Here is a 12,682-nt window from a genome sequence, read left to right on the forward strand (position 1 = left end):
CAGGTGGGCAGACGTAGCTGCACGCATCGCCCACTGGGCCACCTCACAGCCCGGGGTCTGTTTCTTAGCGTGTTTTCCTTCTTTCAGGTCATGGAACATCCTTTACCATCGACTGCAACGTCTGTTCTTGTTTTGCCGGCAATTTAGTGTGTTCCACCCGTCTGTGCCTCAGTGAGCACAGTTCAGACGATGACCGCCGCGCCTTCACAGGTAGCCATGACACCAAGAGCTGCCCTCCCTCCCTCCCTAAGGGCATCGCTGTGTGCACTGGTTCTCTCCTAGGCAGGGTGGCCTTGCCTTAACTGCAGATGCACACAGTACCTCAGTCTCCCATCTGAGAGCACGGCGCCTTCCTCCTGGCCTCCGCTTCTTCCTGTTTGCAAAGGAGCCAGGGGACAGCCTTGTGAGGTAGTCTAGGTGTCCAGGCTTTCTCACTTTGCTTCTCAGCGTGTTCTCCCAGCCCGCTCTCCCTTCCACTGATTCACAGGCTCCCACACCCAAGACTCAGGGAACCCCCCAAGCTAGATTTCACTGATCTGACTTGTAAGTTCGATTTGCTAGGTCAGGAGATATGAGCTTTATTAATCCTGCCTACAGCCCTTCACTGATTTCTGCCTGGCTCTGGAGACACCTGCTAAATAGCAGTGAAAGGGACAGAGGAGTGCCATGTTGCAGGAAGTCAGCTTCTCAGAGCTTTACTCTCCTTAAAACCTCCGTTAGAACCTGATGTGGGGCCACACACCTTAGATTCCAGCACTTGGGAGGGGGAGGCAGGCAGATATCTGAGTTTGTGTCCAGCCTGGTCTACATAGCAAGTTCCAGGTCAGCCAAGGCTACATAGTGAGACCTGTCTTATAAATTAATTAATTAATTAATCCGTGTCCTGGGTTGCTGGAGAGGTTTGTCTTGTTTTGGTTTTCTTCCTGAGTTAATTAACATATAATTCCATTTTAATTTGTTAGTGGTTTGCCTTCATCAGCACATAAGGAAGGAGCAGATGTGTTCATGTAAGGCTGTTTTCTCTCCTCAGGTCTGCCCTGTAACTGCGCAGATCAGTTTGTCCCAGTGTGTGCACAGAATGGACGCACTTACCCCAGTGCCTGCATCGCTCGCTGTGTGGGTCTCCAGGACCATCAGTTTGAGTTTGGACCTTGTATCTCCAAGGATCCCTGTAATCCTAACCTCTGCCCCAAAAGCCAAAGGTAGGCCAAGGGCAACTTCTCTTTTTCAGCTAAAGACCAGTGCTTGCAGGGCATCCACTGTGCGTGTCCCGCAGGATGAAAGCTCAGCAGTGGATTGAAAGTCTGGTTGGTCTTAGTAGCTCACGTGTGTAATCCCAGCACTTGGAACACTGGAGAATTGTGAGTTCAAGGTCTTTCTGTGCCACATGTCCAGTTGTCTCAAGGGGAAAAGCGATCCCAGGCCTGAAGAGTGTGGAGTCTGGAGAGAAAGAGCTGCACAGAGCTCCTGGGTACACACTGAGGAGTGCAGTTAGGGCAGTTAGTACAGCTGGGGAGGGAAGGTCCTCAGAGGGTCTCAGATGTGACACTCAGCTGGATCTATGAAAAGCGGGAGGGGAAAGCTGGCATAGGTGAAAGCAAGCAGCTACAGGAGTGGACAGGAGAGCGTGTGCCAGGGTTCAGGAGGCTGAACCAGCGGGTAAGGAAAGGGCAGGGAGCACAGGAGCTGCGAGAAGTGGGTGCACTCTTATTAGCCACCCATGTTCTATGAGAGCGCCCTGTAGGAATTAGACCTGAGGACTCTCAGACTGCAGCTCTAGTTAGCTGAGGTCATTCGGCTTTGGACTCCCTTCCCTGTCCTCTCACAAACCAGATGACAGTAGCCTAGCCCTGAGGACTTCTGCATGTGGGGACCACAGGCAGGTGTGGCTGACCTGGGGTCTTCACATCTGAGACTTGGGCAGGCCCCCACCCAGACTCACAGCTCTATCCTGACAAAGGACTTTGTGCAGAAAATTGCCTTTGTCTTGGAAACCCTGGCACAGAGTGAGGGGAGGTTTTCTAATGTAACAAAGTGGCCAAGAGTCAGCCACTGTCTGTCAGAGTTCATGGTTCCAGGTTCACCTCTGCTGTAATAAAGTGCCCTGAGCATGAAGAAGGGAAGGGCTTGGTCTAGGTGACAGCAGGGAAGCCAGCACAGGAGCCCACAGCACCTGCCCACAAGCAGGAGCAGAGGGACAGCTGTGTCCACACTCGCTCTGATTACACAGTTCAGGGCCCAGTTCTTAAAGTGTTGCTGTCCTCACAGGGCAATCAAGATAGTCTCCTCAGACTTGATCACAGACCAGCACGACACACATGATTTCTCTTCCAAGGTGATTCTTGGTTGTGTCAGGCTGACGTGAAAACCAACCAGCACACCCATACAGCAGAGGCAAAACAGTCATTGGCAGGTACCGTGAATAGGATTGACTTGCTTTTACCTCTCTGTCTTAGTCAGGGCTTTACTGCTGTGAGCAGACACTATTACCAAGGCAAGTCTTGTAAGAACAACATTTAATTGGGGCTGGCTCACAGGTTCAGAGGTTCAGTCCATTATCATCAAGGCAGGAGCATGGTAGCATCCAGGCAAGTCTAGTGCAGGAGCTAAGAGTTCTACATATTCATCTGAGGGCTGCTAGGAGAACACTGACTTCCAAGCATCTAGGATGCGGGTCTTAAGCCCATACCCACAGTGACACACCTACTCCAACAAGGCCACACCTCCAAATAGTGCCATTCCCTGGGCCAAGCCTATACAACCATCACATTCCACTCCCTGGCCCCCCATAGGCTTGTTCAACACATGACTCTATGGGGGTCATATCTAGCCATAACATAATTTTTAAAAGTACATTTAGTCCAAATTCCAAAGTCCCCATAGTCTAGAGCAATATCAACAATCTTAAAAGTTTAAAGTCTCTTCTGAGATTCATCCAGTCAGTTAAATGTATCCCCAAAGCAAGTCAGGAAACCATCTGGGCAACTCCAAACTGTGCACTCCTTGTTTGTTGTCACGCGGTCTTCAGATCTCCATATCTTTTTCATCTTTGTTGACTGCAAACTTCCTTCTCCTGGGCTGGTTCCACTCCCTGTTAGCAACTTTCCTCAGCAGATAGCCCGTGGCTCTGGCATCTTGAATATCTTGGGGTCTCTACGGCAACTTTAATGTTACAGCTTCTTGTTTCAATGTTGGGATGCACACATGATCTTCTGTGCTCCTCAAAGGGCTGGTGTCACTTCTCCAGCTCTGCCCTCTGTAGCACTCTAAGCTCAGGTTGATCCCCTCCACTGCTGCTGCTGTTCTTGGTGATCATCCCAAGGTACTGGCATCTCCAATACCCTGGTGTCCTCTGCTTCCCCAGTAGCCACTCATGATGCCCAGCCTCAGCTGCTCTTCATGACCCCTTCAAGCCTTCAAAACCAGTACCACCTGGTGACTCTCACACATGACCAAGTACAGCTGCAGCACGGGGTACAACCTTGGCTCTCTCTGGAACACAGCTTCTCTGTGCTCTCAGAAAACACTTCCCAGAAGATTTCACCTCAGTGATGCTGGTGTCCTCCTAATCACTCCTAATTTCTTAGCTCCAGCTGAGCAGCAGTAATTGTCCCATAGTCAGTTCCTTCTGTTCTTGACTCTAAAGCTAGAGCCACATGGCCGAAGCTGCCATGTTCTGCTGCTTGCTGGAGCTGGAACACCCCCTCCCCCATTTTATCACCAGCTTTCTGTTTTCCGACTCCCTCTGCCTAAGCTTGGCTTTTCTGTAACTTGCTCTGTTAGATTGACCTGAACTCAGAGATCTGCATGGCTCTGTCTCCTGAATGCTGGATTAAAGGTGTGTACCACCATGCCTGGATCTAAATTGGCTGGGTAGGATCTTGCCCCACTCCCTTAATCTGCCATCTCCTAGAACACAAGATTCAGCTCCATTTCACTTCCTGGTGCCCCTTTAATATTGGAATCATGTATTTTATATTTTTTCTCTCTAAGCTTGCTGTGCGTGTTCAAATGCTCTTCATGAGACCTAACCAGAGGGCGCAGTCTCTGCTGGGATGTCTGAGACTTCCTTTGTCAGTGCAGTTCATCTGGGGCTGTTCACCGTAGCCTCATGCAGACCCTGCACCAAAACCACTAAATCACTGTCTAGGCCTCACCCAGGGCTTTGCTGCCCCCAATCCCCAACCCTATTCCTCCCTGCTTCTGGTCACCTGCTGTTTTCATCTTTTTTCAGATGTGTGCCCAAACCGCAAGTCTGCCTGACTACTTTTGATAAATTTGGATGTAGCCAGTATGAGTGCGTGCCCAGACAGCTCACGTGTGACCAGGCCCGAGATCCTGTGTGTGACACAGATCATGTGGAGCACAGCAACCTCTGCACTTTGTACCAAAGAGGAAAAAGCCTGTCCTACAGAGGCCCGTGCCAGGTGTGTGGTGTGGCTACCAAACCCAAGGGTCCCAGTGAGTTTACGACCTTTTCAGACAAGCAGAACGCAGCCCCACTGAGAAAGGGGTACTGTGGCTAACACTGGGCATTAGCGCTAAGGAGGACTGTAGAGGGTAGCAGACACTGGCTTTGTAGAACCTACTCCTAAGAAAAGACGTAAGATTTCACACCAGGTATGGTCACCGCTATCCATCTTTTGTAGGTCTGTGGGCTGCCATAGAAAACAAATCAGGTCAGGCAGTGGGGGCGGTGGGGGTGCACACCGTTGATCCCAGCACTTGGGAGGCAAAGGCAGGAGGAGATGTATGAGTGTGAGGCCAGCCTGGTCTACAGAGGGAGTTTCAGGACAGCTACACAGAGAAACCCTGTCTCAAAAAACGAGAGAGAGAGAGAGAGAGAGAGAGAGAGAGAGAGAGAGAGAGAGAGAGAGAGAGAGAGAGAGAGAACGAGAACACAAATCAGGAAGAAAAGCAGTCTCCCCTTCTTCCCCCACTTCCTGCTTACCCACCCTCTCCCACTGGGCTGAAGTGACAAGAAAATCCCTTCAGCTTGCCTGGCTACTGTTTTCTCTTGGAGCTGGTGGCTCCCAGCTCCAAGACACCATCCATTACACACACACACACACACACACACACACACACACACACACACCTCTTCATCCGTGCTCCGTCTTCTCAGCTAGGATGTTTTTCAGGTATATTCTGAACTCCCCAGTAAATCTAGAGTGTGTCTTCTCTGCTCATCCCTCAGCCCCTCCCTCCCCACCTTTCCCACACCCAGCATAGAGTGATAAGGTCCCACCTTTTCATGAAGAGCCATCTTTTTGTTTAGACCTTCATGATCACCAGGAGAAGTGTGGGTGAGGGATATTTTTATCTTGTGTCAGTCTCAGTGGAATAAGCTGACAGTGTCCCAAAGGCTTTTCAGTTTATCTTGTGACAACCTATTACTTAGTCCACCCCCGGACTTTAGAGGGTCCCCAAAACTTAAACCTGTCTTTTCACTTCCTGAAAACAGAGAGATCAGCTCTGTGCTCACAATTAGAAAGTTGTACTGTGGAAGCTTCCAGGCTAAACATGGTTGTCTTTCCTCAGCCTTTCTGCAGAACCACGGAGCCTGTTTGTGGGCACAATGGTGAGACGTACAGCAGTGTGTGCGCTGCCTACTCGGATCGTGTGGCAGTGGATTACTATGGGCGCTGCCAGGCTGTCGGGGTCCTCTCGGAACACAGTGCTGTGACCGAGTGTGCTGCTGTGAAGTGTCCTTCCCTCTCAGCTATAGGTTGCAAACCCATCATTCCACCAGGTGAGCTGAGGTCTTCGGGGCCACCCTGGAAAATGAGCCATTGAGAAGACAGAGCTCACTGGTCTGTAAACCCTGAGAGGTTGTGTTTGTAGGCTCAGCTGAGACAGGGAGATTGCCCATGGTGCAGGCATCCTGGGATATAACGGACAGCAGTGTTATGTGCTTATTATTGTGAGCTGACTCAAAGCCAGGGGTGACCTTAGGCAGCAGTGCTCTGCTGACGTCAGAGCAGCTCGGCAGTTACTAGAGAGCTGGCCCAGGCTAAGAACACTTGTTTTGTAGAAGACCTGGGTTCAGTTTCTAGCACTAATAAGTTGGCTCACACCGTCTATAATTCTAGTTCTGGAGGATCCCATGCCCTTTTCTGACCTCCTCTGGCACCAAGTGCACACATGTACACATACATATCAACATACATACATACATACATACAGGAAAACACTCACACATAAAATGGATAACTCTAATATAAAATTAAAAAGAAAAACAACAGTACAGCAACTTTTTCCCATTGGGCCAACACATGAGCAGGTAAAGTAGCATTTAAATTAAAAAATTAAGGGTTGGGGATTTAGCTCAGTGGTAGAGCACTTGCCTAGCAAGTGCAAGGCTCTGGGTTCGGTCCCCAGCTCCGAAAAAAAAGAAAGAAACAAAAAAATTAAGATTATGGATTAAACATGTAGCATTTACTTATTTTGAAATGCCTAGACAACTAGTTATTAATTAAATGATAGTTGACGTGTTTGGATGAATACAGCATGTCTAATTGGGAGAAGCGGGGTGAGGCTGGGGGAGTTACCTTATCTCAGCTGTGTAGTTGGAACAGAGGGCTCTGTTCACACAAGCCGTGAACGTTGGGTTTCAGGGTCCTTTTCCCCTCAGTGCCTGCTCACCAGGGAGACAGGAGCAGAGGAACCCTCACCCTAAGCCTGCTCAGTACAGGTTGTCCTGAGTCTCCAGAGTCTCCATCTGTGAACTCATCAAGGACTCACCAAGCTGCCACTGTGTGCAGGATAATGTTCTAAGCACCAGGGACCCAGCAGCGAATAAAGCCTCTTCCCTCCTGGAGACCATGTTCCAAGGGAGGGGACATAAGGTTCCCCAAGACCCGACTGTCAAGTCAGAACTTCTGATAAAACTGAGTGAAGGGATGGGAGGGCCTGGTGGGAACTGGGTGACGAACTGTTAATTGTGGCATAAGACAGTCGTCCCATCCCTTGCCATAGTTTTTAATCAGATTAAGGCAGTTTGAAAAATTACATGTGAAGTGAACACTCAGAAGCCCTGAAATTCCCTTGTGCAGATAGAGAAACAGAGAGAGGCCCAGCACAAGCTGTTGGTGAGGAGCAGAGCAGGAGAGGAGAGGCAGGCAGGCCTGTTGTGCTGTTACTCCTCTCCTCAGAGGGGGGATGACTTCGATGATCTTAGGAGCCTGGGTTGGTCGTTGAGCACAACTGAAAATACAATCACCAGGAAGGAGGAGTGGTGATGGCCACGTGGAAGCTGGCCACCTCACCAGTAATTTTGGATTCTCTTTGTTTTAGTTCTGAATGCACAAAAATGGTTTCTGTTACAGGGGCTTGCTGCCCATTGTGTGCTGGGATGCTACGGGTTTTATTTGACAAAGAAAAGTTGGACACAATTGCTAAGGTAAGTTGCTTCATAAGCTGGATCTGTTGTAGCATACTGCTGAACTTCTCAGGAATCCTCAAGAGCAGAATGTATTCTCTGTGTAGAGATAAAAAAAACCAGGTCCCTAGACTCACTCAAGGCCGTACCTCACAATCAATAATGGGTTGGTACCCAGGGTGGCTGACTCCCACCCTGTGCTCCCTCCTGCCTCCTTTCTTAGGAAAGCACCTGCCAGCTCAGAGCATGCTCAGGGCTGCTCAGCCAGCATGAGTAGAAATCTAGACGGTCTGCACCCCACCTCATCCCAGTACCCATCCCCCCAGGAGCCACTTCCTGTCCATTCATCTTTTCATTTCCTGCTGCTCTCTTTGGGAGCCAGAACTCTATGATGCCAAATACCAGAGCATCCTTCCTGTCTGTTTCCCTGTGCCCTTCCATCCCAAGCACTCACTTCCCCCACCCCCATCAGCTGGACTGCCTGGATCCTCTCTCTGCCTTAGTGCTAAGATTACAACTATGTCCCACCACACACAGAATTTTTACATTTTGATGTGAGGTCTGTGATTCCAGCTCAGGCCCTCAGCAAGCTCCTGGCCAATGAGAGACCCTGTCTCAAAAACAGTGTCAGTCTCTAGGTGCTCCTGCACCCACTGCCCTTTCAGAAGACTCAGATGTACTTCCCAGAGCTCACACCAGGTTGCTCACAGCCATAGGCACCCCAGCCTCCCTGGTACCTGTACATACGTACAATAGCCTTGCAAAATACACACTCGCATAGTTAAAATAGAATGAAAATAGCTTTTGAAACGGGGCGTAAGTAGCTCCTGAAGAGTGACATCCTGGATGGACCTCTGGCTCATGGGTGTGTGTCTGTGTGTCTGTCTGTCTGCTCTCTTTCCCTCCTTCCCTCCCTCCCTCTCCCTTTCTGTCTCACACACACAGATGGACAGACAGACAGAGCGCATGCAGACCTATATCCTAGCTCTTGAGAGGTAGAGGCAGGAGGATAAGAAGTTCAAGACCATCCCTGGTTACCTGACCCTGTTTCAAACACAGAAGAACCTAAATCGATACCTAGCACTTCTGAGCGGGATCATGGGTGTAAGGTTAGCCTAGTCTGTGTAGCAAGGCCTTGCTCGAAAAAGAAAGGAAGGGGTTGGGGATTTAGCTCAGTGGTAGAGTGCTTGCCTAGCAAGCGCAAGGCCCTGGGTTCGGTCCCCAGCTCCGAAAAAAAAAAAGAAAAAGAAAGGAAAAGGCACTTCTGTCTGGTGCTGATTGCAGCCGCACGCCTCTGTGGGCAGCCCAGACCCCGAGAGACAGGAAGGACTGTGTCCAGCAGAGCCAAGCGTGGTGCCGAGCACACGGTCAAAGAGCCAGGGAGCCTGGGCAGTAAGCAGGGACCCTCTCCAGGCCCTGAAATGTCTTCCAGGTGACAAACAAGAAGCCGATAACCGTTCTGGAGATTCTCCAGAAGATCCGCATGCACGTGTCTGTGCCGCAGTGCGATGTGTTCGGGTACTTGAGCATCGAGTCAGAGATTGTGATCCTGATTATTCCTGTGGACCATTATCCCAAAGCTTTGCAGGTGAGGTTCAGCACACTGCGGCCATCTTGTCAGGGTAGAGTTCGGTGGACTTACAGGGGCAGAGGGGGCCTCAGAGTGAGGAGTCGGGTGCACCTCGGAAGTTGGAGAGGGCAGGGGGAAAGAGCACAGCAGCCTCTGAAAGGCCTGGGGAGTAGGACACTGGCAGGGGCCATGCCTGACCAAGCAAAGCCTCCAGCCCCTCTGGAAGAGGGTTCATCACAGGCAGTCTCCAGGGCCCTCATTCTTCCTCCTCACTGATCAGGAGGCCATGGAACCTCACTCGGGTAGGGCCAGGTTTCATCAGAGAGTTCGAGAACACAAAGAAGTGGATGACCGGATGCAGTTCCAGCGCCTCAGTCCACGCCTGTTTGTGTCCTCACGCTGAAAGCAGGAGTAAAGGCGTCTCCTGTGGCTGTGTCTAGTGAGGGCAGTGTGGGGTGTGCTCTAGTGCAGAACCAAAAATGGCCGACTGCGAGGGCAGTGACAGTGCGGTGTCTAACTTCCATCAGTGCTCCTATGTGTATGCGGTAGGTTAAGGCCCTTAACTTGGTAAGCAGAGTTACAGAAACTCTGGCTAGGGTGGTAAGGACAGGTAAAGCAAGCTGTCTCTGTGACTGTTCTCTTTCTGACACGTGCCAGGAATGTGCTTGCCTGGGCCTGTTCAAGGCTCTGAGAAAGGGTTTTCCTTTCAGATTGAGGCCTGCAATAAGGAAGCAGAGAAAATCGAGTCCCTCATCAACTCCGACAGCCCCACGCTGGCATCCCACGTCCCGCTGTCCGCCCTCATCATCTCCCAGGTGCAGGTGTCCAGCAGTCTCCCGTCATCCGCTGTTGTGGGCAGGCTTCCTCCCGTCCACTCGTTGCCCCTCTTCCTCAGCCTGGGCCTCACTGTGCACCTGCTCCAGACCTGTCCCTGACCACCCTGCAAAGCCTTCCTCCACCCAGCCGTCCCAGCCTGTGAAAGACATTCAGGACTGCAAGACGGTGACCAAGCAAAAACACGTGCGGGTCACCTCTTAGCACCACACAGTATTTTTTAATCTGCCAATATTAGGGGTTTTGCCTTGATTTTTAAATGCTAAACTAGACTGCCCCAATGTAACAGAAGACGACGACGCTCACTGGTGGATCACTGGGCAGTTTACGATTGCTCAGTAGAGGACTCCCCTGGCCCAAAGCCAGCTTGCCATCGCTGATCAATACATGGCCACTTACAGGAGGAGGCCCTGCTTTGTGCCCTAGTCCCCTCAGAGTCCCCGTGAGTGCTGAGGCTGCCGTGTGCTTGTTTCTGTCCGGAAGCTGAGGGCTCAGGAGAAGCCACAGCCGTGACGGAGTGGGAGGAGAGAAACACGGTTGAAGTATCACTAGTTCATCAGGGCTGACTCCGTAGAAATGTAAGGCAGGCTCTAGTGTGTCACAAAAGCACTCATGTGCCTGTCTCACAACTGGCCCTCTCAGCAGCTGCCCTTCTGTGCCTGTGATGGGAGTGGCCCCAAGCGAGCGGCCAAGCACCTGTATCATGCAGCCTTGGATTAGCAGAGACACTCGTCAGTACTCACCACGTTCACAGGGTCAGAGGTCAGGCTTTAAACCACTTGCTGCTACTATGTAATTGCCAAAAGTAAGGTAACTAGTCGTCCGTGTAGGTAGTACATGATAATTTTATTCTGAAGGTGAATAGCCATATGTGTAAATGACAATCATGTGTTAGCCATGCTTCCGTTCATGAAGACACATCTGCTCTTATAATGTGCGCAGTGTGGATATGTGTGTGTCTGACTTTCCTTTTATATAGAACTATAAAGAATGTGGTTTATATATTTAAAGTGTCAGGCTAAATATTAGAATGTTTGCATGTTATCTAAGAAATTGAATACTTTGAATGTTTTACAGTTTGAAATAAGCTATTAATGTAATACTTCCTGTTTGTATGCACCTGAACTTAGATTTTATATGAAGTATTTTTCAGTGTTGTATGTACCCTCTGAGATACTCAATATGCTTGTCATACCAAATGTTGTCGAGCAGTGGGCACTTAGTGCTTCCGGAGGAGCTCAGTGCTGATGTTCTGTACCTCTGGCAGTTGCCTGTTTCTGTCTAAGTGTCCTCAACATACTAGACTTTATTATATGTATATTCCAAATATAGTATTACAGAATATACTATATATATTCTATATATACAGCAATATACTAGAAAGCTTTTCTATTTTAATAAAAGTAATTTTATATGATCATGTGTACTTCCAGGCAATGTGGACATTCCGAATGAAACCGTTCCTCGCCCTTAAGTGAGTTGTGTCTCTACTGTACAGTGAGAGGTCCTGGGGTGACATCATCCCAAGCCAAGGCCTCTAGGAGAGGGACGCAGTGTATCAAACACCCAGGCATGGCCAGGAAGCAGAATCCAGTGCAGACTGCAGCTTCCAAGACAGGAACAGACAGACAGGTTTATTTCCTTGGCCTCATATTCCAGCTCCAGAGTGCATTTGGGGACAGAGGACTTTACAGTGTGGGGGTGTGCGGTCTCTTGATGAAGACCTGCCTAATTCCATCCCTTACTTCAGATAAGCGTGGGACAACCCTATCATGTCCCTGGCCCCCACCCAGAGCCGCAGCTCTTTTCAATGCTGTCTCATTGCTGTGTCCTTACAGAAGGGAGAAAGACCCAGACCCACAGCTGCCCCATGAGTCTCCACCCAAGTGCCAGTCATTTCTGCTATATTTTAGTGGCCAGTGAAAGTCACGTGACTGTTCCTAAGCCCAAGTTCTGGGCAGAATATAAAGTACCCCGTGGTGGTGGTTCTGTGTCTTGGGAAGAGGTTATGAGTATTTTAAACGATGCAGTTCTCATGAGGACAGACAAGCCAGGACTGACTGGGTTTCTATTGGGAAGGTGGGTATGGTATGTTATGACCTGGAAGTCCAGTGGGGTTTGGGTGAGGGAATATAAGAATGGAGATATCTAAAGTTGATCCCATCCTGAGAATATCATCACAACCCCCAAATGGTGATAGAATCAGGGTAGCTTGGGATAATATCCCCAAAGGCCCCGGTGCTAAAGTGGACATCCAGCTACCTCAAGCACAGATCATAATGGCTTCCCAGCAACCAAGCTAGTGGAGCTCTTGCTGGAACACCGCACCTCTACCCCAGCAGTGATCTTGAGATCCACAGGCAGAGACGTAAGCTGAGTGGGCACTGCTGTGCCCTGGAGCCTACCCAAGCAGGGAACACCTGAGAATGCAGGGGAAAGGCCTTCTGCAGGAGGAAGACAGGTTGGCTGAGGTATGAGAAGGACCTGCCTTCTGTCTATGGCTTGGACAATGCAGTCATGTCTACAAACCTTCAGTGTTCTAGCATGGGGGTAGGCCTCAAGAGCCACAGGGAGCCCCTTCCCTCAGCAGAGGCTTCTAGGGGGAAGAACTGTTTCTCAGAACCATCTCTACATCCGTCCTGGTTTCTCTGGCCGGCAGGACTAAGCTCCCACACTAGTTACTGGCTGAGGGGAGCAGGGGCCATAACTGGCTTAGTCCCGGGGCTGTACTGCTGCTGTTAAAAGCAATACAGACTCTGCAGTGTGGTAAGTTAGATGTCAGAGCCGGTGCCTTGCCTACAAACCTCGCTTACTTCACTCCAGAACCTGGTTCTGTCTGTCTCTGCAGTTTCTGCTTTCTAGAGTCTTAATATGAAAACACTATTTCTTTTTCCATT

At 50.0% G+C, this 12,682-nt stretch overlaps 1 protein-coding gene across 2 annotated transcripts in view; it reads left to right on the top strand.

Annotated features, from left to right (window-relative positions):
* Reck (reversion-inducing-cysteine-rich protein with kazal motifs) overlaps positions 1 to 11,205 on the top strand; it is a 66,655-nt gene extending 55,450 nt beyond the window's left edge. Inside the window, 7 exon segments of one of the 2 annotated variants that reach the window (NM_001415923.1) lie at positions 88 to 210; positions 1,031 to 1,202; positions 4,235 to 4,427; positions 5,542 to 5,752; positions 7,329 to 7,402; positions 8,814 to 8,969; positions 9,662 to 11,205. In NM_001415923.1, the coding sequence (NP_001402852.1) occupies positions 88 to 210; positions 1,031 to 1,202; positions 4,235 to 4,427; positions 5,542 to 5,752; positions 7,329 to 7,402; positions 8,814 to 8,969; positions 9,662 to 9,886 (1,154 nt within the window). In that variant the 3' untranslated portion in view covers positions 9,887 to 11,205. 2 annotated transcript variants of the gene reach the window in all.
* The last annotated feature ends 1,477 nt before the right edge of the window (positions 11,206 to 12,682 follow it).

Source organism: Rattus norvegicus, chromosome 5 (genome assembly GCF_021556685.1).
Source record: "Rattus norvegicus strain SHRSP/BbbUtx chromosome 5, alternate assembly SHRSP_T2T, whole genome shotgun sequence".
Classification (NCBI taxonomy): domain Eukaryota; kingdom Metazoa; phylum Chordata; class Mammalia; order Rodentia; family Muridae; genus Rattus; species Rattus norvegicus.